This window comes from Arvicanthis niloticus, chromosome 1 (assembly GCF_011762505.2).
Source record: "Arvicanthis niloticus isolate mArvNil1 chromosome 1, mArvNil1.pat.X, whole genome shotgun sequence".
NCBI classification, from domain to species: domain Eukaryota; kingdom Metazoa; phylum Chordata; class Mammalia; order Rodentia; family Muridae; genus Arvicanthis; species Arvicanthis niloticus.
The window spans coordinates 37224122-37246731 of NC_047658.1; the positions used below are offsets into that span (position 1 = coordinate 37224122).

General features: G+C 50.7%; 1 protein-coding gene across 6 annotated transcripts in view; it reads left to right on the top strand.

Annotated features, from left to right (window-relative positions):
- Window positions 1-21262, top strand: part of Apba2 (amyloid beta precursor protein binding family A member 2) — a 232012-nt gene extending 210750 nt beyond the window's left edge. For 4 of the 6 annotated variants that reach the window (XM_034521728.2, XM_034521720.2, XM_076935320.1 and 1 more), the window contains 9 exons: window positions 756-901; window positions 1868-1903; window positions 4109-4195; window positions 7473-7658; window positions 10931-11110; window positions 12105-12317; window positions 12729-12848; window positions 17306-17446; window positions 19759-21262. In XM_034521728.2, coding sequence (XP_034377619.1) covers window positions 756-901; window positions 1868-1903; window positions 4109-4195; window positions 7473-7658; window positions 10931-11110; window positions 12105-12317; window positions 12729-12848; window positions 17306-17446; window positions 19759-19830 — 1181 coding nt within the window. In that variant the 3' untranslated portion in view covers window positions 19831-21262. The remainder of the gene's footprint in view (window positions 1-755; window positions 902-1867; window positions 1904-4108; window positions 4196-7472; window positions 7659-10930; window positions 11111-12104; window positions 12318-12728; window positions 12849-17305; window positions 17447-19758) is intronic. The other 2 variants (XM_034521737.2, XM_076935329.1) reach the window with 2 other exon arrangements.
- The last annotated feature ends 1348 nt before the right edge of the window (window positions 21263-22610 follow it).

Below are 22610 nucleotides of genomic sequence, written 5' to 3' on the forward strand. Positions count from 1 at the left end.
CTAGATGGCTTAAAAGTGCCTGATGCAGTGGAAGTGTCATGTGAACAATGGTCACACTGTATGTTTTAGGGAATAACCACAAGGGAAAAGTCTGCCCTTGCCCAGTGTGGCTACAGCCATCTCAGGTCTCACGGCATAGTGCATGATCTGGAGTTCATAGGTGTGAACCCCAGATACAGAGTGACAGCTGCGTCTTCAGGAATGGTGTCAGTCTTCCATTGAAGTGCTCAGAGCATGCGTGCCCATGGCCCTTGCACTGAACAATAGAGACGGAGCACTCTGTCAGCAGCGCTTCTGTGGTGCTGTCATGGTCTAGGGTCTAGAGATAGCAGATAGAGCCAGGATGGTGTTGCCTGGCTGAGGCCTGGGTTGGGTGGGATGAGAAGCTGCAGGCTAGCAGGAGTCCAGCTGCACAGTGAAGGAAGGACCTTCACATACCGCTGTGAGAGTGTGTAACATGCTGCTGTGTTTGAGAAGCATTCCCACCGCAGGTGTGTCACCCCGGGAGGTTGAGCTATCTTGAAAAATAGTCATCTGGGGTCCTGGAGTAACCCTCATCACCCTTTTCACGCAGAGTGATCTAGCCACGTGTCAGTTATGTGACTTGTACTGGCTTCCCCTGAGCTGCAGATCCACTGCAGAGCTCACCCCTCCGGCTTCACCATCCTGGTCACCGTGTACCTTGTGCTGGGTATGTAAGTCCCCGGTTCCTGGTGGGCCTCTTTCAGGAAAGTCCTCATTCTGCACTTCCTCAGTTCCAGGGCCCTGTGAGCCAGAAGACCTCATCGATGGGATCATCTTTGCGGCTAACTACCTGGGCTCCACCCAGCTGCTCTCCGAGCGCAACCCCTCCAAAAACATCCGAATGATGCAGGCTCAAGAAGCTGTCAGCAGAGTCAAGGTGGGGTACTTCTGGGCCCTGAGGGTTACTTGGGTGAGCCTCTGGGAGGAGCTCTGAAATGGGAGGAGTACAGTGGGATACAGGTGCTTGCTCGTTCCAGCACAGAAAGCAGGCATGGTCCAGCATCTCAAAAGAGGCCTATAGCCTGGCTGGCAAATGCTCAGCTGGACACAGTTGCCACTGGCTCCTTAAACATGGTCCACTCAGTCCCTGGGAACTGATTTTTCAAAGATAGCTGATAGCTCTGAAGCAGTCCCATCTTTAAGCATCTTTGTATGGAGACTTAAATCCTGTCCCAAAAGTGTATTTTTAGCACTGAAGTGCTCTGGGGAGCAGGGAAGAATCCATCAAATGTCACTCAAATGCATAGCCTTGAGGAACACTGACACTCAAGGCTCTGTAGGCTTTTTGGCCTGTGTGGTTTTTTTCCAGCAGGTGATGGTGGGCAAGGGAGATATGAGACCACATTAACACGGAGGGAGGGAATGTGGCAATATTCCCCACCCTGGATAAAGTGGAGCTTGAATATACTACCAGCCTGTGGGAGTGTGGAACTCCCCCCCCCCCATCCCCTTCCCACCACACACTAACCTTGGATGGGAACAGAGGGTACCATGAGACAAGACCTTCTGTGCTGGTGAGGAAAAGGCAAAGCAGGGAGTGCCAGGGCTGAGTCTAGCAGGCCCCTGTCCCTGACAAAGGCTCTGGGCCCTATGGCTCCTGACCCAGCCCTGACTGTTCCCTGGTACTTGATCCCATCCTCTGGTATAATCATTTCTGCCACTGGGGCTGGTGTGCATGAACGGGTTCTCTTTCCTGTGTGTTCTCAGCACAGCGGTGGTGACAGTCCATCGGTCCCTGCAGGGGACTTGCAGAGTTTGAGTTCTTCCTATTAAGCACAAGGCTGAAATAAACCTCACCTCGGCTTCCTTCCTGATGTTTTCTTTTCTCTTCTATGCTACTCAGAGGATGCAGAAGGCTGCTAAGATCAAGAAAAAAGCGGTGTGTAGGACCTATGTGGGCCGGAGACAGTGGTGCTTGTGTGCGCGCGCGTGTGTGTGTGTGTGTGTGTGTGTGTGTGTGTGTGTAGAGGCATGTGCATGTGTGCGTCGGTGGGTTGGTGCATGCATGCCTTGTTCTAAGCATGGCGGCTTCTGGTGGGAATTCAAACAATACCACAGAGCTTGTAGGTTTTAATTTCTCATTAGGAGAGTGCTGAATTGGGGGTGGGGGTGAAATGAACTCACCCCTCTCCCTCTGCCCAGGCAGGCTGGATGTTAAGAGTCTCTTGGCAAAGCAAGATTGCAGGCCTGTGGTTGGGATGTGCATCCCTGCAGTAGAGTGCCTGCGTGTTTGCTGTCTCCTGTCCTCCTTTGTGCTGCCCAGAACTGGGGAATGTGAGAGCCTTGGGGTTGGATTGATAGGGTTCTTTTCCTACTTCTGGATCTGTAGGCCCAGAAAGCCTATAGAGATACAGGCTCTGATGGAGTGAGACACGGGGCAGCTCTTTTCCAAACAGCCATCAGCAGCCAGGCTTGTTTGCTCAAGGGGACTTCTTTCTGGGCAGCACCTGGAGGTCATTATGCAGGTCCCCTTTTATGATCTAGTGGGGAACACTGTGCTGGCTGAGCCATGGCTCATCCAGATCTCTGGTATCCTTTTGAAGGATTTTGCTTCTCTCCATCTTTTGCCAGGGCAGGTCACAGATGACCAACCCCATCCCTTTGCAGGTCACAGATTACCAACTTCATCCCTTTGCAGGTCACAGATAACCAACCTCATCCCTTTGCAGGTCACAGATGACTAACCCCATCCCTTTGCAGGTCATAGATTACCAACCCCATTCCTTTGCAGGTTAGGTTATTAACCCCATCCCTTTGCAGGTCACAGATGACCTACCCCATCCCCTTTGTCAGTTTCTCCTCCATCTGTTTACCCACTGCTCAAGTCTAGTCCACATGAGTGTCTTCACTCCAGTTCCTTTGCTGAACTCAGCCAACCGATAACATTGTTTTCATTTACTTCTGGCTTTTCCCACTTGTGAGCCATAAACCCATAGCATAACATATAAGGTATGGTGCCACCTATGTTTGAAGATGTCGTGATGGAATAATGAAACCCATTTACATTGTATGCTGCCCTAAACAATTTCAAGTTGTGATGCTAGGGACTCCATTGACACCAAATACAACCCAGGTTTTGTTTTTCAAACAGAGGAAAAAGCCCTTCATACTCCTGAAGATTTTTTTTTTCTTCAACTGGATTGTCTAGAAGTGTTTTTCCCCCTAATTATTTCAAAGTAGCATTACCTTGTAGTAGACAGACTACCCCCAAAGATCTTTAAAACAGAACTAGAATGTATATAGTCACTGGAATACAGGGCCTCTCTTCGAATTAGAATTCTGTGGGGGAGAATTTCAATCGAAAGTTTGTCTTCTGAGTGATTAAATCCACTTTCTGCTATGTTGTCATGGAGGATACCACCCCGGGCTCCTTAGTGACTTCACTGAATTATTTACTCCAGCAGGTCCTGGGGGGGGGGGGGGCTCTTTCTCAGTGCTACTGTGAGGTAACTGGGATTCTCACAGGTGTGAAAACCAATTAGACAGCTGGCCTGCTTAGGGGCAGGCCTTGAGTAGCTACTCGGCCTCCAGAGCAGAAGGTTGAAACACAGCTGACAGAGGGACAGATGCAGCTGCTTCCAGTGATGGCCACAAACGAGGTGTGGCAGCTTCCCCCTACCTGTATGTCACTGTCCCTTGATGCTCCTTCCTGGTCCTGTCCTCCATCTCTCATGGTTGTTTGGAAGGCCTGACCATGGCATCCATGTGATTGTAAACATTTAAGCAAAAAAGGAAGGGCTAGGCCTGAGTCAAACCTCTTTGAGAACATTTCTCCCGTCTTAGAGTCTCCAACCTCAATAGCCTACCTGGAGTGTGGTGACAGTCACTGCATCTAGCAAGAATTAGCCAGGGGACCATGCTTGCTGCCAAGGAGGTACCTTCATGGCAAGATGCCTCTTCTCTCTGTGGTCTGGACCTTGAGAACTCACACTTTAGAGGGGATCCCTCACCAAGCATGCAGGCTTCCTGTGGCTACTCCATTTTGGATTAGTGTTTCCTTGCATGTCGCCTCAGGTCACTGAGTGTCAGGCCGTGAACTGTGGTGGACCTTTGGGTTGTAACCACACATATTGTTCTTTCTTAGAATTCTGAGGGTGATGCTCAGACACTGACAGAGGTAGACCTCTTCATTTCTACCCAGAGGATTAAAGTCTTAAACGCTGACACGCAGGTAAGAAAGACAGAGTCGTGATAGCCAGCTCCTATGCCGGGGACCTTAGGAGAACAACCATCTGGCTACAGAAGAGTTCTCCCCAGGAGGAGTGTGTGTCTATGCCCAGAGGAAGGACACCTTTGTTTATCTGTCACTGTCAGGGAATCAGGAGGTGACATGCTAGACCACTGGTTCTCAACCTTCCTGATGCTACGTACGACCCTTTAATAATCTCCTCATGTTGTATGACCCCCAACTGTAAGGTTATTTTCATTGCTACTTCATACCTGTTAATTTTTCTACTCTGTTATGAATTGTAATGTAACTATTTTTGGAGATAAAGGTTTGCCAAAGGGGTCGAGATCTACAGGTTGAGAACCGCTGCACTCGACTTGCCCAGATCCCTCTCATCCTGAAGCTGATGGTCTTGCCAACATTTCTTGCAATGTGGAAAGTACAAAATGGTGGCTTAAAATGACAGCATGCTTTCTATTGCTGACTGGCATTCTCCTATGAAACGGTACTCCGAGTCTCCCCTGCTCGCTGTCCTGCTAGACTCTTGAGAGTTACGTAACACTCTTGGTGTTAGGTCAACGGCTTCCCTCCAAGTTTGTTTTTTTTTTTACATTCTAAGACCGTAAGATATTTGTCAATAACTTTGTGCTTTACCTTCCTCAGATCTGATCCAGGCATCTTTCTCAGGGAGCCATAGTTGGTTTTAGTAGACAATGACATAAAGAAACAAGGACCTGGCTGTGACCCCGCTCCCTGTTACCTCTCGTCATTGCTACAGAGCCTTGGCAGTTCGCAGAGCTAGACTGCACAGTCTGTGAAAAGCTGTGAGCTCATCATACTCAAAGCTCGGTTGGGATTATAGAGCTCGCCTCCCCCCCACTCCCCACACTCCCCTTCGTCTTGCAGTATGAGCCCTGGTTCCCAGCATCACTGAGTTCCTGCCACTTAATTAACTCTTCATTCCTGGGGGGTGGGGTGGGGAGGAATGCCTGAGCCAATCAGCTTCAATGAGGAAAGGTTTGTCTGGCTCATTGTTTGGGTGGTGAGAGTCAACAGCAGTGGTTCTCAACCTGTGGGTCGTGACCCTTTGGGGGTCACATATCAGATATTTTACACTACGATTCATAAAAGTAGCAAAATCACAGTTGTGAAGCAGCAATGAGATGACTTTATGGTTGGAGGGCAGTCGTCACCACAACTTGAGGAGAACAGCATTAAAGGGTCGCAGGGTTAGGAAGGCTGGTCTACAGCCTACTTACTGGTCACCCTACTGCTCACACGGGTGGTGAAGCAGCCATCGTAGTGGGAACACACGGGAGAGGGAGCTGCTTATTTCCTAGTGGCTTTCAAGAGAAGAGAGGGGAACCTGTGCCCTGAGTTCTAATACCCCCTAGGATGCGTTTCCAGTGACCTAGCTTTTGTTCAGCCAGGCCTAGTCTCCTCAAGGTTCTGCCACAGGCGGGGCCCTTTGGGGACATTTCCAATCCAGCTGCAGCATTCTACAAAGGGAAGGGTATCTGGGTGATATGCAGAATCCTGCTGCATTTGCCTAGTCTGTTCCCAGGGTCTTGTCATTTTCTGCAGTAGTGAGTGCCACCGCCATGTGAAGTCTACCTGCCAAGGAGGTGTCTCCTCACCCAGGGTCCTGTCTGGGGGACTAGTCACATTAGAACCCTCTTCTTGGCATGTAACAAGACTGGGGTCCCAGGAAGAGTGGCAGTGTCCCACTTCGTTAGGCCCTGAGGTCGACACAAACATGTCGGACAATGGGGAATCCTGCTTAGCAGGCAGTGCAGTGGCAGCTTCTCTGAAATGTACTTCCCATGTGCCAGCCGAGGGTGAGCCACATAGACAGGCCTCTCTTGGGACCATCTACCCTACTGAGGTGATCATTTGTTTCTGTACCCTATCCCTGGCTGATGCCCATGCCAGAATGCTGTCCCCCAGGGACAGGAGGATGGGCCGTCAATAGCTTGCTCCAAGGCACTGTTTAGAATGAACTGGACGGAGATGTCAACAGGAAACTGGTGTGGATGGAACACTGGAACACTGGCTGGAGGGTGGCTGGGGGCATGGCCAAGGGGGTGGGGCCACCACAGTGACAGGCAGCTTCTGTCCATGAGGAACCAGAGCTAGGGGGATGACTTGCTAGTAGACGGCGTCTCTCTCATGCTGAAGGCCTGGCCCCTACCATCCCTGGGCTGTTGCTCCACTCCTGTGCTGGGAATGCTGAGCTGCCTTCATTACCTTAGCAAAAAGTAGATGACCAACTAGTTCAGTGGATCCCAACCTGTGGGTCCTGACCCCTTTGGGAGTCGAAGGACCCTTTCACAGGGGTCGCATATCAGATAGCCTACATATCAGAGATTTATGTCACGATTCATAACAGTGGCAACATTACAGTTACAAAGTGAAAACAAAAATGATTTTATGGTTGGGGGTCACCACAACATGGGGAGGTGCATTAAAGGGTCACGGCGTGAGGAAGATTGAGAACCACTGGCCTAGACAGAAGCATGCATCGGACATCGCACGAGATAGATTCTGTGCGAAAGAAAAGAGCTCCCGAGGTCGGAGACTCAGAAACACCAGATTTCCCTTTGTGACAGGAGAACAAAGGTACAAAAGACGAACTGATTAGGTTTTCAGAGCCTTTGTGAGTAGCCTTGTTAGGAAGGGGTCATGGGCAAGATGCCCAAGGAGATTCCCATCAAGTGACAAAAGGCATCAAGAGTTATGGGCCTGGCGAGGGACCACTATGGAGACTCACTGAGGACCTCAGGCTGGCTCGCTACTTCATCTCCTGACTTGTGACAAAGTCATCATTGGCCTCCATGCAGGAAAGCTGGGAGGGCAGAGAGCCAGCCTGTGGGAGAGCATCATATGTTACTGGGATGTGGCTGGGCTTTGGCACAGGCGGGCTCCTTCTCCGAGGATGGAGAGCCCCACCGCACTTCTCACGGCCACAGTGTCCAGGATCCAGAATTGTCATGAAACACTGTTTACTAGAGCTGTGATTCTCAGCAAGGGCCATTTAAAGGGCCACCGTCCCCTCCAAGACATTTGGCAATGACCAGAGATATTTCTGGTTTTGGCATCCCAGTGGGTAGGGGCCAGGGATGATTACCATCTTTGAGTGTGTGGGATAGCCCCACTTTCCACAATAGAGTGAACTGGCCCCAAATGGCAGTAAAGTCAAGGTTACAACCCTCCAGAGCAGACTGATTGTGAGTGGCGAATACTCTCTGTGTTCCCTGACATGGGCCTCTCCTCCTCCCAGGAAACCATGATGGACCATGCCTTGCGTACCATCTCCTACATTGCAGACATCGGGAACATTGTGGTTCTGATGGCTAGGCGCCGCATGCCCAGGTCAGCCTCTCAGGACTGCATCGAGACCACGCCTGGGGCCCAGGAGGGGAAGAAGCAGTACAAGATGATCTGCCACGTGTTCGAGTCGGAGGATGTAAGTAAAGGCTAGGACATGGGTGAAGGAAGCTGGCCCCTCTCCCAATAGCCAGCAAGCCGCTCAGCTCTAGAGTCTACCCAGTGGGCAACCCAGGAGAGGAACAAGTGCCCCACCTCACACTTGCACCTCTGAATTGAGTGAACAGTTTTATTTCCCTTCGTAGAGAGGTGCTTCCAGAGCTGTTAAATGCGTAGCAACTGTCTTACTAAAGAAGTTGTTCTGTACAGCTTCTCGCCTTAAATGAAGTTCATCTTTGCCTAAGTTTTCTGTTATTAAAATGCACCGTGCATGCCAAGGTTGCACAGAAAGATGCACCTGCTCCAAGGCTGGGTAGGCTCTGCCTTTGCTGTGTCATTTTGCCATGTAACATTGTTACTATGTAACAAGTTACAACTTTATTTTTTTTTTTGAAATTTTAAATACCATGGATCCATTAAGAGATCCTAGCTTGTAATCCTAGGTCCTCAGAAGCTGAGGCAGTGGGTTCATGTCTGCCAGCCAGAACTGCCAAAAGAAGGAAGAAGAGGAAGGAAGGATAGAAGGAAAGGGGAATGGAAGGAAGGAAAAGAAATACTTGTTTCTAATAACAAAAACAAAACTAGAGGTGACCTTCACATGGGGGTGGGGTCTTGATTGAGGTCCTTGAAGGCTGACCTTCCCCAAGCCTTCCTGAAAGACTGCAGTTGGGCTGTTATTGTTTCTCTGTTGACCTATTCCTTCTGTGAAGAGGCCACCCCAAGCTTTTGTCAATGGTGGCAATATTGTGGCATCAGCAATCTCCCAAGAGGCTAAGGCATGCCTGGCCACAGGAGGACTCACATGCATCAGTGTAGGAGCCATTCATTTCATGATTTGAAACCCGGTATAGAATCTTTATCTGATAACAAGGTTCAAAACAGCATGTGAGGACTGTCATCTTTTTTTCTAAGGCACCAGTGGAAAGTGCTTTGGAGCAAGGGGGTGTTTTATAATACAGACCAGTATTTCTGTACAGACCTACCAGTCTGTGCACGGTCCTTCCACTTCCCACCTTTACACGGAGAGCTATGGACAGGTGGACAGGCATGCTTGTGTGGTTGGGAGTTTGGGGATGTCTTAGAGAGCCAGTGCGGTAGATGTCAAGTGACGGGGAGAGGAGAGCAAACCAGAGACAGCAAGTGAAGCTCATGTGAAGGTTGGGGAGGAGCAAAGAATATGAGGAGCCCAGGTTCAGCTGGTACAGACATCTTTGGGGCATAGTGAGGGTAGAACCCAAGTTCCATAGACATGAAGGAGTAAGGGGAAACTACTCCATTGATGTCAGGCACCCCAGAGCAGCTGCTCAGAGAGAGGACATGATGGCAGCCCAGTCCTGCTGAGTCCTGGGTAGCCCTCTGTAAGGTAGAAAGTGCTCTGGGGATAAAGCAAGAGTAGATGTTGCTATGGAGGTGACAGAGCCAGGGAGAGCAATGCTAGGAATGATCTCCTCCCGACTGCTCTAGGACCTTGAGCCCACCTGTAGGAGGCCACCAGGCACCAAGGCCCCTGCACCTACCCCTCAGGTTATCTGTGGTCTTTAGCAGCCTGTGCCCACAGGCCTGGCTGTGAGCTGGAACAAGCAAGGGACCCCTGTCGGATGGGCTGGAGTTGTGCCTCAGATCCCTTAGAGTGGGATCCTGTCCCAGCAGGAGGGAAACAAGGACACAAGGGCAAGGGTTAGGGTGGAAGGCAGCAGGGGATGTGGGGACAGCAAGGGGAGAAAGCAAGCGACAGCAAGAAGTGCAAACTCCTTAGCTCCATGGATTATTTTTGAAGAGGGTGATTGTTCTAATGCGTGTAGCTGACTTAAGTCTCAGGCATTTCCATTGGGGTAGGAAGAGGAGGCATACAAGATATATATATAGCAAGAAGAGTAGGTTGGAGGATGGAAACTGGGCTTGGAAGAACCCAGTCTGGAGCTTTCGTGGTAAAAAACGTCTGATATAGTCATTCCGCCCTTCCCAGGTGGAGACATAAGGGCTTGGTGGCTGGAGCACTGAGATGACAGTTAGACAGGGCAGCCCCTCCAATCTGTGGCCCTTCTCTAAGCCCTTCCCTTCCTTGTGGTTTTCACAGTCCCCACTTTGCTGCCCTCAAATGCATCAGTTTCTTTCCTTATCTGAGCCAGCAGCGCCACCTAGTGGTTGATGGGCTACCACATCCACCTACTGCTAACGTGCAAGAACATTGTGGGCTGTTGAGGGCCTGATTTGGCCAGGCAGTTCAGCTTAGAATCAGTCCGTATTTAAAGCAATGGACCTGAGATGTGATCCAGTCCATCTTGATTTTATATGCGCTTATTCATTGGGAAGCACTTAAATCACATATTGTACAGGAGGAGAAAAGAACTGAAGCCAGCCCCTCCGTTCTCAGATCATACCGAACCGAGGTTTTTCAGGGTTACCCTTCAGAGCCCCTCAGTGGCAGGTGTTGAGGAGGAGGGGCATAGGAAAGACTTGGACTGGGTGGTACTCACACAGCAAGGGGGTTAGGGTGGGTTAGGGGAATGTTGGTTTTGCTACGCACTGAAATGTTCCCAAAAGTTCCACACCTTCCTAAGGCTGCACAGCTCGGAGCATGCTCGGTGTGGACTGGGAGATGTCCACCTTAGAGCTTGTCTCCCACTGTCCACTTACATTGAAGGCAGGAAGGCCCTGTCCTGTCCATCAGTGTCCAGGCCTTCATAGTCTTCTTCTGCTGGCATAGAAAGAAGTAATGCCCCCAGTGGCATGCAGTCTGTTCTGGGTCACAGGTCCACGCCTCTCGTGACCCTCAGCTTGGCACACTCTTCTATACTATAGCAATGCGGTATACACACCAGTCTCCATCTATTTGGGTTTTGTAATTCTGGAAGGATAGAATAGACAGCTGACCATATATGTGACACTTCTGGGGTTGGGAGTGGGACCTCGGCTCTATTTTTGTTTTTATAATAAAATAAGTAAAATGAAAATATATTTCAGCTTCTAATTAAAGCAATGAAGTCTGATATTTAGCAGATACTTCCACTTCACAATTTTCTGTGATTTTATAAAAACCTTGCTTTGTCCCAGTGTCTGAACATGAAGTAATAGGGACAGTAGAGAGGCTCATCATGGTGGCCCAAGTCAGGATGTGAGTGGCAGGCAGCTTTCACCATCCTAGAGCTCAGAGTCACTCCTCAAATGAGGACTCCTTTGAAGGCTTATGGGCCCCTAGTAGAGCCTGTGTGTCTGTGCTGTGTTCTAGCACGCCTTTCTTCCTTCCCACAGGCCCAGCTGATAGCCCAGTCAATTGGGCAGGCCTTCAGTGTGGCCTACCAGGAGTTCCTGAGGGCCAATGGCATCAACCCTGAAGACCTGAGCCAGAAGGAGTATAGCGACATCATAAATACCCAGGAGATGTATAATGACGACCTTATCCACTTCTCAAACTCGGAGAACTGCAAGGAGGTAAGCCACATCGACTGGGGCCTCCAAAACTTTCTCTGTTCGACCCTGCTCTCCAAAATGAACCCCCTCAAGAGATGGGCTAGGCAGCTTGGATGTAGGGGCTATCTCAGTGCTTCCCCCATCTCAGCTCACCAGGCAAGGATGAGCACAACGCTTCCAGTCCTTACACCATTGTGTCCAGCACAAGGGACCCTGGGGGCATCTTTTTCCTGTGTTGGAGATACGCACTTAGATATGAGATGAGATCCTTGCTACAGAGACAAAGATTTCCGTCAGTCTTAATAACCCTGGAAATGTGCCTTTTAATGTTGTTGTCTCCATTCACTGGGCTTAGCACTAGGAGATATTTCTGAAAAGCTCGTGGGAGGCATCTTTAAAATAGGGAGCTTGGGTGCGCTGGCAGGGAAGTTCTGCCCTAGCAGATCCCAGAAGCTTTTGGGGGCAGGGAGGGGAGCTTTGGAATGAATGCATGTGTTCCTGGTGGAATTAATGAATGGGTGCTTGTATGTGTCTGTTAGAGGGGTGAGTGAATAAATTAGCCTGGATCATTGTTCAGTGCAAGCCTGATCCTGGCTTCTTGGAGGTGTGGCAGATAGCTTTTTATTAAAGCAAAGAAAAATATAGGACTTTCAAGATGAGAGTAAAGGCAAGACCATGGACTAGGCTCTAGAGAGGTTCATAAGGTTTGGTAGTGGGAGAGCTCCAGGGCCTTGGAGCTAACCTTGTATCCTGGGATCCGTGCTGAGCCTGGCAGGAGAAGGGACTCTGTACTTCTCATTTCCCAGAATGCTCCTGAGTCCTGGATACCGTTGGAAGCCAGAGCAGGGTGAGTGGGTCCAGAGGAAGGGTCCTCCTCTCAGGCCCAAACCTTTCCTAGCCGAGGTAAACAGGCCTCTGCCTGAGAGCAGAACAGGAACCATGGGACCAAGTCCCATCCAGTCTTTCCCCGTGCTTGGCCACAGTGGGCCCTCTCACACTGTCCCTTCTCCTGCAGCTGCAGCTGGAGAAGCACAAGGGTGAGATTCTGGGTGTGGTGGTCGTGGAATCAGGCTGGGGCTCCATCCTGCCCACTGTGATCCTGGCGAACATGATGAACGGCGGCCCAGCAGCTCGCTCAGGGAAGCTGAGCATTGGGGACCAGATCATGTCCATCAACGGCACCAGCCTGGTGGGACTGCCCCTTGCTACCTGCCAGGGCATCATCAAGGTGGGTCCATAGCCCTCACTTGACACTAAAGCCCAGAGAGACTTTCCCAGTGAAGGGTCCTAAGACTAGCACATACCTGAAGTCAGGGAAAGACTCAAGCTTCCCCAGCACAGGGGAAGGAGATGTCCTCTCACTCCAGGCAAGATGCTGAGGACCTTGTAAGTAGAGTAATGACTCAGTCTGCTATGCCTGGGATATTCCGAGGTTACCCTACAGGAGGCAATCCTAGATGCTTAGTCATGGCAGTCTAAGCGCTGGGCTGTTATGTGGACAGGGTATTGGGAGGCTGGATTTCTTTCTGACTACCTGGCCTTCTATTTCTTCTGCTGACTATTCTGCCCCCCAGCTTTTCTTCATGCTCTCCCAGAGAAAACTAGGGCCCAGCTAGTGACTTGCCTCTCTGTTCTGCAGGGCCTGAAGAACCAAACACAGGTGAAGCTCAACATTGTCAGCTGTCCCCCGGTCACCACAGTCCTCATCAAACGTCCAGACCTCAAGTACCAGCTGGGCTTCAGCGTGCAGAATGGAATCGTGAGTCCACCCCCACCCTCCCCACCTGGGCTACCCACTCCATATGTAGGGACTGGTCACTGAAGGCTGAGGTGCTACTCTGTCTACTGAGAGCTCTCCAGGCCGACATCCAGACCCAATTGATCTGGACGGGGCATGCTGGCCAAGGCAGACAGGGAGGGCCAGGGTGTGGCTAGGATTCCTTAAACCCAGACCATTCCCCCGAACCCAGGATTATTCTCATTGAGTGCTTACTTTCAAGGAGGCATGGCAAGGCTTGCTAGCCATTGTAGCCTGGACAGCCAGCCACATGCTGGCATCACACGTACTGCGCTCAACAAACGCCATCTTTATCTATTCTTTGTTTCATTCATTCAGGACATTTGTTCATCCATCCAGCAGACATGTGTAAACTATCTGCTCGGTGCCAGGCTCTGCAGTAGGCATTAAGGACACTGGAGGCCTTTCTTGAGGAAGGGATGCTGGGCCAAGCATCTACCTGCTTGGCTTATCCTAAGCATAAGTTCTTCCGTTGGGCGCTACCTTCTCTGACCTGTTTAGCCAGCATGAACTGGGGCTCCTTGGTTTCTCTCCTGCAAAGGTCCTGAAGGGCCCCACTACTACCACTGAATAAGTATAGAAGGGGCCGTAGCCCTATTTGCTTAAACCAGCTCTGAGTGCTACAGAGAGAGGCAGAGTTTGTAAGGAAGAGAGGGTGATGTGGACGCTCTCCAACAGCCATGAAGAAAAGCACCAGGGGAGTATCCTAGAAAGACAACCACCAATGAGAGAATTGTCTTCACTGTTTCCTGTGGGGTCTCAGACCAGGTCCAGGTTGTTTTTTGTGTAGGTCACATAGCCTGCAAAGATGACTGTGCACCGTGGAGCTGGAGAGGAGCATGTGCTAAGAAGTAGGGGGAAGGGACTGGATTGAGTTTATGGGAACTAAATTAAGATTAGTAGGGAGAGAAGGAAGACCCTGTAGCAAGCCAGGTGGGACATGAGCCCCTTCCTCAGAGGATAGAGCAGAAGGCAAGGTGTGTATGTTGGTAGGGGCTGGGGTTGGAGATGAGGACTGGAGGCCTAAAGGGCCTGCAACATTCTCCTCCCAGAGGAGGCCTGTGGGATGGAGGGTAGCCAGTTGAGGACAGTGAGGTGTGAGTGTTGGAATTGGGGCTGCAGGGTTCAGAAGCCTGGCTCTGAAGAGTTTGGAGGTGATGGAAGAAATGTATAAATTTGAGTACAAATTGTTGTTAGCCTCCAAAGGTCATGAGCATGTAGGAGCGGGTTTTATAAGGTAAGACTGGACCTTGCTTAGGATCTTAGTTGGAGGTGATGTTGAGGACCCAGTCAAGTAAGACTGGAACTCTGGGATATCCATGAGGCACCCAGCCATACCTGCCACTGAGTCCCACTTCCTCAGTGTTCGTGGCTAAGAAATGATCCAAACATCATGAGGGCCCTGCTTAGGCTGTGAGTGGGTATCGGGGTATCAGTGGAGGGCACGAACAGATTTAGGGACACATGGTACAGGAGTACTAATGTGTTTCTATCTAGGACTTAAGATTTCAGAGGCCTGTAAGGCCAGCCTCCCCAACTGAGCATGGAGCATAGTGCCCCCCACCCCCACTTATGCACTCTGAGTCTCCTGGAGAAGCCTGCCTACCTCAGAGCTGGTTTTGCATAAGTGCTTTTTCCATTTGCAGCCTCATTGCACTCCAAGTAGAATGCATTAGTTTCCAGACAGGCCCCAGATGACCCAATTAAGGCTATTTCCATATGGATTTCCCCCTTTCTCTTCCCATGATATCTCCCAAGAAGTCAAGGATTTTTCAGCTTGGAGACTCCCTAGAGTGCACACTGAGCAGTTAGAACATGCAGAGGCCCCTGCAGCGTTGGGGGGGGGGGTAAAGGGGGCTCCTTTTGGAGGGCCAACAGCAACCATATACGTGACAGCTCCCTCAGGCATCTTCTGTTCCCCTTCCCTGCTCCCATATTCCCAGCGCCTTGCAATCCACAGCCTGAGTCTACCCCGCAGCAGACGCCCTACTAAGGCACTAGCTTCACTCTTGCCTTCTTTCCCCTTTGTTCTTTTTCTCTAATTTCCAAATGTTAGTGGCCAAAGAGAATTGAAACAAAGTAGCATCCTCAGACCACCCTGCAACACTTTGCTCAAGATCTAAAAAAAAAAAAAAAAAAAAAAAAAACCTGTTGCAGCTATCACAAAATATCCTTATTTCACTTTGGAGAAAGACTCAAATCAATGTTCAGTGCTTACGTATAGTAGGTAGGCAGTCTGGTGAGAAGAGCCCTGGTGGGACAGAGCTGGCCTCAGCTTCCTGGGCAGTGGTGACCTCAAGCACAGCTGCCCCCCTTGTGCTCTGACACCTCTGCTGGATCCTCATCAGTTAGTGTCTGGGCTCTAGAATGGTAATTGGACTCAACTGGTGATTCCTGGTGACCCGACACAGGCAGTGTCCCTGGGCTGTGACATTAGTATTCTTTCATGTCCCAGCCAGGGCACATGCCTCCGTCCAGGATGGGAAGGATCCTGAGTATTGAGAGGGTCAACCTATGGAGATCACATCCCCACTCACCCTGCTATGGGAAGTAAGCAAAACTCACAAAAGAAATGGTTACAAGAGGCACGGGACTGCCAGAGGCAGCCTGTGGCCGTAGACTTAAGCTTTGGTTATGTGGGCGATGAGGGAGATGAGCGTGGACTGTGGAGGTGGATGAGGTTAGATGAGGAACCCCTGAACCTAGCGCTCTGATACACAGTGAGCCATTACCAAACAGTATGCACATTTCTGAGTGGCGCTTGGGGCTCACCCCAGAGTCCCAAGGAGAGTTGTCACTAAGGCAAGATCATCTGTAAATGAGGACTACAGCCATGACTTTCCTGCCTGGCTCCTCCCACCACCCACACCCATGTTTTCTGTGGGCATCTGATCTTTTAGGGTGCTTGACCCTGTGTCATTGTTTCCTACCCTTAAGTCTCAAGACGTGTAAAGTGTCATAAAACCATGAGATATTAGTACCTATAGAGTCCGGTCAATGTCAACAGAAGCTTTCATATGAGATATAGGCCGGGAGGCACCAGGGGTCCTGGGTCAGCCCATCTGGACTCTCCAACTTGGCAGGGGAGTATTGATACCTCTGGACCAGACTTCCTGACTTCAGACCCAGCCAGTGAGGTGTGACCCAGGCTGAGTACTGGAGCAACACTGGGGAGATGTATTAGGCTGGGTTCTCTAGAGAAACAGAACTGATTATATATACATATATATGTGTGTGTATATAGTTATATATAGTTATAATATATTCTAATTAGTATGCACACACATATATATGCATGTATTTATTAGAGTGGCTGACAGCTTATGGTCTGACTATTCCAACAATGGCTACCTCTCGATGGAAATTTCAAGAATCCAGTACTTGTTTGGTCCTCGATGCTGGATGTCTCAACTGGTCTTCAACTTATACCAGAATCCTGGAATCATGCAGAAGTAGAATCTAATCCCAGTGAAGAAACTTGGCAGCGAGAGTGAGGGCAAGCAGGCAGAGAGCAAGCTTCCTTCTTCCATGCCTTTTCTAGAGGCTGCCACCAGAAGGTGTGGCTCAGATTTAAGGCGATCTTCCCCCATCAAAAGATCTGGTTTTAGGCTAGGTCTTCCCAATTCAAATGATTCAATCAAGAAAAAAAAAAAATCCCTGACAGGCGTACCCAGCCACTTGAGTTTTAGTTCCTTTCAGATGTAGTCAAGTTGACAACCAAGAATAGCCAGGAAAGGATGTGCAGGAGGACTGTCCCCGGATGCCTGGGTGAAGAGCAGAGGGGTTCCTGGAAGCTCACTCATGCAGGCCAAGGTGTCTGGGGGTGGGGATAGGGTGATGAGAGACCCCTAGGTCCTAGTCTGATTATAGCTTCTCTTGAAGCTTCTCTAGGCTGTTCTTTGTTAACCTGGCTTCCTAGGATGCATGAGGCCCAGTGCCTTTCTTCCCTGTGCATAACATTCCCCCTCCTCTCCCTGGCCTCTCTGGATGCCATTTTCCTAATGCCTTGGTTTTCAGTGAGTTCTGTGAGCGAATGGACACAGCTTTCTGGCTCAGTGTCACTTTCCCAAACTCCATTTGTGCCTTAAGAGTTTATCATCTCAGTCTCTATGAGGTGGGTAAGGGAGGTATGGACTGTCTTCCTTAGGAAGAACACCAGGGCGTGGCTGGTGGAGAGAGTCTCACTGTAGGCAGCCCCAGGAAGAAGCTTTCTGCTCTACCTTGGAGGTCTGACGCTCACACAGTGGTGCTGGCTCTTCTTAAAACTGCATTCTAACTCACAGTTGTCCTTGCCCACAAGTCAGGGACTGAAATGCTGGGATCTTCTGCAACAGTTGTTTCTCTTTCCCCATCTGTGGGACATGGAATGTCTTCAGGGTGCGTGGGAATGTATATGCTGACTTCACCTGTCCCCGTAGATCTGCAGCCTCATGAGAGGGGGTATTGCAGAGCGAGGTGGTGTCCGAGTCGGCCACCGTATCATCGAGATCAACGGACAGAGTGTGGTAGCCACAGCCCATGAGAAGATAGTCCAGGCTCTGTCTAACTCAGTGGGAGAGGTAAGACTGCTGGTCTGCCCCTGAAGTCCAGGGGTGTTTGGGCTCCTGTTTCTCTGCCTAGCTAACCCTGGGAGCCATGTAATGTGCTTGGAAAAGCCACTGGTCCTTCTGATGAAAGCAGCCCATTTCACAGCAACCTGAGCATGTGGGACCTTGGGCTCACCTCCACGTGATGGTTCATGGGTGTGCCCCACTTTGACTTGTGAGCCAGCTGTTCTCCAGTGGTCCCTGGATGTCAGCTGAGCAGCAGACTGTGTCCCCATCTCACAGTGTCTATGAATAGGGTGAGCACAGTGGGAGGTGGTGCTCTCAGACTCTCTGGTATCTCAGGGCAGAGGCCTCCGGGCACAGCTCCCAGCACCATTTCTGAGCAGCTTCCTATGCCAGGAGGTTCTGGTCAGCTCATAGCTGGTATGTTATCAGTGCTACTCTAGGCCCAGGGTCAGGCTGCTTTTCTTTTCCTGGTTCACTAGTTTGCAACCATCCCCTAGTTCAGCCCTTCTTGGGTCATTTGCGTGCTAGCAAGAGAATGGCATGGGGTGTCCATGGAGTGTATAGCTGACACAAGGATTCCAGAGGTGAGCATCATAGCGCAAAGTGTGAGGGAGGCTAGCTTGGGTGATGCCACAGTGCACAGAGAGGAGGCTTACCCAGTATGGGTGAGGTTTGTGGTATGAAAGTGTGTGTGTGTGTGTGTGTGTGTGTGTGTGCGTGTGTGTGTGTGTGTGTGTGTGCGTGTGCGCGTGCGCGCGCGCGCGCATGCGTGCATGTGTGTACGTGTGGGGATGCATTTAGAAATTTCAGGGGACGTGTATGTTCATGATGTATATACATCCGAGTGTGAGTGTGTGCATGGCAGTCCAAATTCCCATGAGTATGTGGGTGTGGGTGTGAGTGTGGGAGTGGGAACTGTGGTGGGGTGGTCTCTGGGAAAGTGTGGGTGCTGGCACAGAGAGGGAGGCTGAGCTGGAGAGGCACAGCAGCAGATCTTTTTTCTGGTATTCTGCTGTGGTCACTGCAAGGCGGCCAGACTCCCTCTGGTGGCCACCTGGTGCACATTCAGGGCAATGGTCAGGGCTCCCAGTTCCTGTGGGCATGGAAGGGTGTGTGAGTTGCTATTTCCTCAGGGGATCCTGGTTCATGCTCCTTAAATCACTTCTCTTGAGGCCACGTTGACAAAGTCAGCATCTTTTAAGATACCAGGGCAGGTTTTGGGGGGAAGAGGTGCATTCCTAGAACTGGCAGCAGTCATGGCTGACTTTCAAGGAGGGGACAGGAGGGGGTCATTGGCTGCTTCTAACTAATGGCTTCCAAGAAAGGAGAAATCCAATTTTCTTAAGTAGACATTCAGAAATGACTGCCCTCATGGGAGTAATCAGTCTCACACCTAAAGAAATCAATCCTGTGGGGGAGTGGGCCAGGGACCCCAGGAAATTATTCCACTACCTCAGGCCCGAGATTAATTGATAACTAAGGAAACAGCAGAGACAGGAAGAGTGGCAGACTCCCTTCAGCCTGCAGGCCAAGGCTGCGCCCACCCAGCTGGGAGACTAAAACGTCTGCCTGCATTTTCCACCAACCCCCAAGCACATCTGGAGAGTGAGTCACTGTTCTGAGATGCCCTCGTGGGTTGTGGGTGGGATAGGTTTTAATTGAAGAATTACGGAGAATGAAGGTTCTGAGGGAAAGAAAGGCTGTCCTGGGCTTGTGGAGCAGCTAAAGTAAGAACAAAGCAATCATCTGCACATTTGACCTGCATGGGCCAGAACGGACCTGGAGGCAGCCGAGACCCCGGCAGCTTCTAGGGCACAGCACAGCTGGAGCGAGCCGAGGAGCGCAGCCACATTATGGGGAGAGGGAAAGGCGAGATCAAAGCTCCCTCCTGCTTGTTTCCAGAGGCTCAGGGTCATCCTACCACAGTCCCATGGTTAGCCCATGGTATGCCCGGCCCACGCAGAGAGAGCCAGCAAGGGTAATTGGGCTGTTGAGAGTCATATATTAACTGAGGGACACCTTGTCTCTTCTGCTCTCAAAGCTGGCCCCACATTCTTGCATCATCCAGAGTCAGTGTGTTCCCCTCTTGGAAGTGTGCTTCTTGCAGTCCTTGGAGAAGGGGCAGGGGGGAGGGCCTGTGTCCAGTCACTATCAGAAGTCTAATGTCTCATTCTTTGGGTGTCAGCTTGAGATGAGAGTAAAAAGTATGAAACTTGGTAACAGAGAGGAGCCCACCCCTCCACCCCAGCCTGCCCACTCTCAGAGCCTCTCAGAGACTGGGCATGGTGGCCGGCTCAGCCTTCCCTCTCTGTTTACAGATTCACATGAAGACCATGCCTGCAGCTATGTTCAGGCTCCTCACAGGCCAGGAGACCCCGCTGTACATCTAGGTACACCCAGTCTCACCATGGAGCAGGGACACCAGGCAGACCCTCCTGGGCCCGGAGGAGCCAGAAGCTGGGACAAAGCCCTGACCTCTGACCCCTGACCCTGCAGCAGCCCAACCAAGAACTCTGGCTCCCCCGAAGGAAGGAAGGGTGTGTCCTTGTCACCTAGTATTTTTTGTTGTTGTTGGATTGGTTTGGGTTTTTTGTTTGTTTGTTTGGTTTTGTTTTAGTTTTGTTTGGGGTTTTGCCAAAAAAGAAAAGAAGGGGAAAAAAAGAGGTATATCCTTACTGAAGGAGAGTTGCAGGACAATCCTTTGTAAACCTTACCAGTCTTCTGCCACATTCTCATCGAGGCTGATGAAGGGTGCTCACAGGTAGTTCTGTGTGGTGTGCTGTGTCTCTACTCCCTGAGGCTATGGAATGTGAATGTGGTGCCCGCCCCGTCCATCCATCCATGTGGCTGTGAAGGGAGCCCTCTGTGATGCAGCTGCAGCCTTTTCTGCCTTTGGCTGGGACACCTGGGGTCCAGTGGCGTCCTAGAGGTCCCATATGCTGGCCTCGCCTCCTCTGCACAGGAGCAGGGGCAACCTGGCTCCCAGGCTGAGGCTTTTGTCGAGTGTGGGAACGTGTGATTGATTGTAAGTATTGACGCAGCGAGGGGATGCTCCCGAGTTAAATAAAAAATCATGGTCACGATGTCAAAACTCCATATTTATTTAGCAAATAATACTGTTTGGACTTTGACCTTGGCAAGCCATTCTCTGGATGTTTCGGTTTCCCGATGATCTGTGACCACTTCTGCTTCTCCTGTCTTAGCCTGTTCTGAGTCCCCCGAGATCCTGTGAATTTCTCTGAGCATCCGTACCTTGACTGACTCCTCAATCACAGGGCTTCCTGTTAGGGGGCAACATCCTGCCAGGAACAAAGGCAGAGGCATGGGAAATGTTCCTATTTAAACAACAACAACCAGACTCTACCTACACATATGTAGACACACACACACACACACACACACACACACACACACACACACACCCCTGTCCCCAACAAAGGAAGCCCACACCAGAAAAACCCCACCTCTGCTCTTCCAGAAGGGACCAGCAAGAGTGCAAATTACTTGTCAAGTGAGCTGCTTGGCCATCACTCACAGAACAGTGTGAGTGTGTCACGGACCAAGGAGCGCAGTGGCTGGCTCAGCGCATCAGAGATCGATGTTAACTGACGTCATTTTGTCTGGCAGCCTCTTTTTTTTTTTTTTTTTTTTTTTTTTTGGCTCAGGCCTTGAAGAATACACTGTGACTTAAGAAGCCTTACCACACAGTAACTAAAGATTTAGGATTACTGTACTCGAGGAGTAACCTGTGTGTTGCATGCAGCTGACCCTAGGAAGACTTCGTGCATACTGCTAATAAACCTGAAGTCATGATCAAAAGCACTTGGTGTGCCTCATTTGTCAGCTGGGCAGTACACGCGCTGTGGGCCTCTCATTTCCAGTTTGGACAGTGGCTCTCTGAGTCTGCCCTGTGGTAACAGGAACCCTCCTTGGGCTGGAACCTTAGCAGCCTCACACAGGTGGGCACTGGAGGGCAAGTGCTAAAACCACCAGGTATCACTGACGATGTCCTGCCAGCCAGCTTCAGATTCGCCACTCACCTGCCATCATGGAAGAGATGGCTGTAGGTTGACCAAATAAAGGAGCAGTGGAGACCTAGGATTCTCCAGATGGGTTACCTCACAAGTGTGTGTGAGTATGTTAAAGGATGTCGGCCCACACCGCTGGCCTTCCTCCAGACCTTTGGGATCCGTATCTGTTGAGCATTGGCAGGGCTTCTGCACAGTTCTGCACCTTGCTACAGGCCTGCTGTTTCCTGACACGAGGAGGGACTGGGGGAAGCTTGGGATTGTCTCTGGAGGTTGAGACAGGGAACCTTGGCAAGCAGGGTTTTCCTCTTTGGCCCGCCACAGCAGAGCATGCCCATGAGCTGTTGGCCAGGTGTTTTCATTGCTCATGATCCTGCAGGAACCACCTGAGGGGCCTGACCCATGTGCCCCCTTCACTTCTAGCCATCAGGAACAGGTGAGAAACAGCCTTTTACTGTGAACTCTGGCCTCCAACAGTGGCCTGGGAAATGCCATTAGAAAGGCAACACAAAGGTCTCCAGGTCTGTTGCCTTACTCCCCAAAGACAGAAGAACTGAGAGCCAAGAAAACTGCTTCACTATGCCAAGAGTCAAAAACTGGTACCTAGATGGCCGGCTGGCATCCTTGCAGAATGAAATGAACAGTCCCTGAGGTGAAAGCTAGAGACCAGAGGAGCTAGCGCCCGCTGCTAGGCCAACGGAATGCCCCTGTGTGTCCTAGACAAGCGTGTGCCCTGCACCAGAGAGAAGAGGCAAAGTGAGAGACGATGTGAGGGCACAGTGTCTACTGACTGGCACACAGTGTGTGCAGTGTGCGCGTGTGTTTTCACCCATGTGCAGGCACATGTGGCCATTTGTGCGCACATGGAGTATAGTCCTCTGTCACACACCATCTTATTTTTTTAAGGCAGTCTTTTACAGAACCAGGGGCTTGCGATTTCAGCTGCCCCAGCCAGCCAGTAAGCCCCTGGGATCGGCCTGTCCCTGCACATCCCAGCACTGGGGCTACAGTGTGCCCCTCCCTTCCTTCTTAGAATCCAAACTCAGATCCTCATGTTTGTCCAATGAGCGCTTTACCTACCAAGCCATCTCCCAGTCCCCGGTACACATAGCTCTGGGCCTTAAGTGGAAGACTCTATAGGG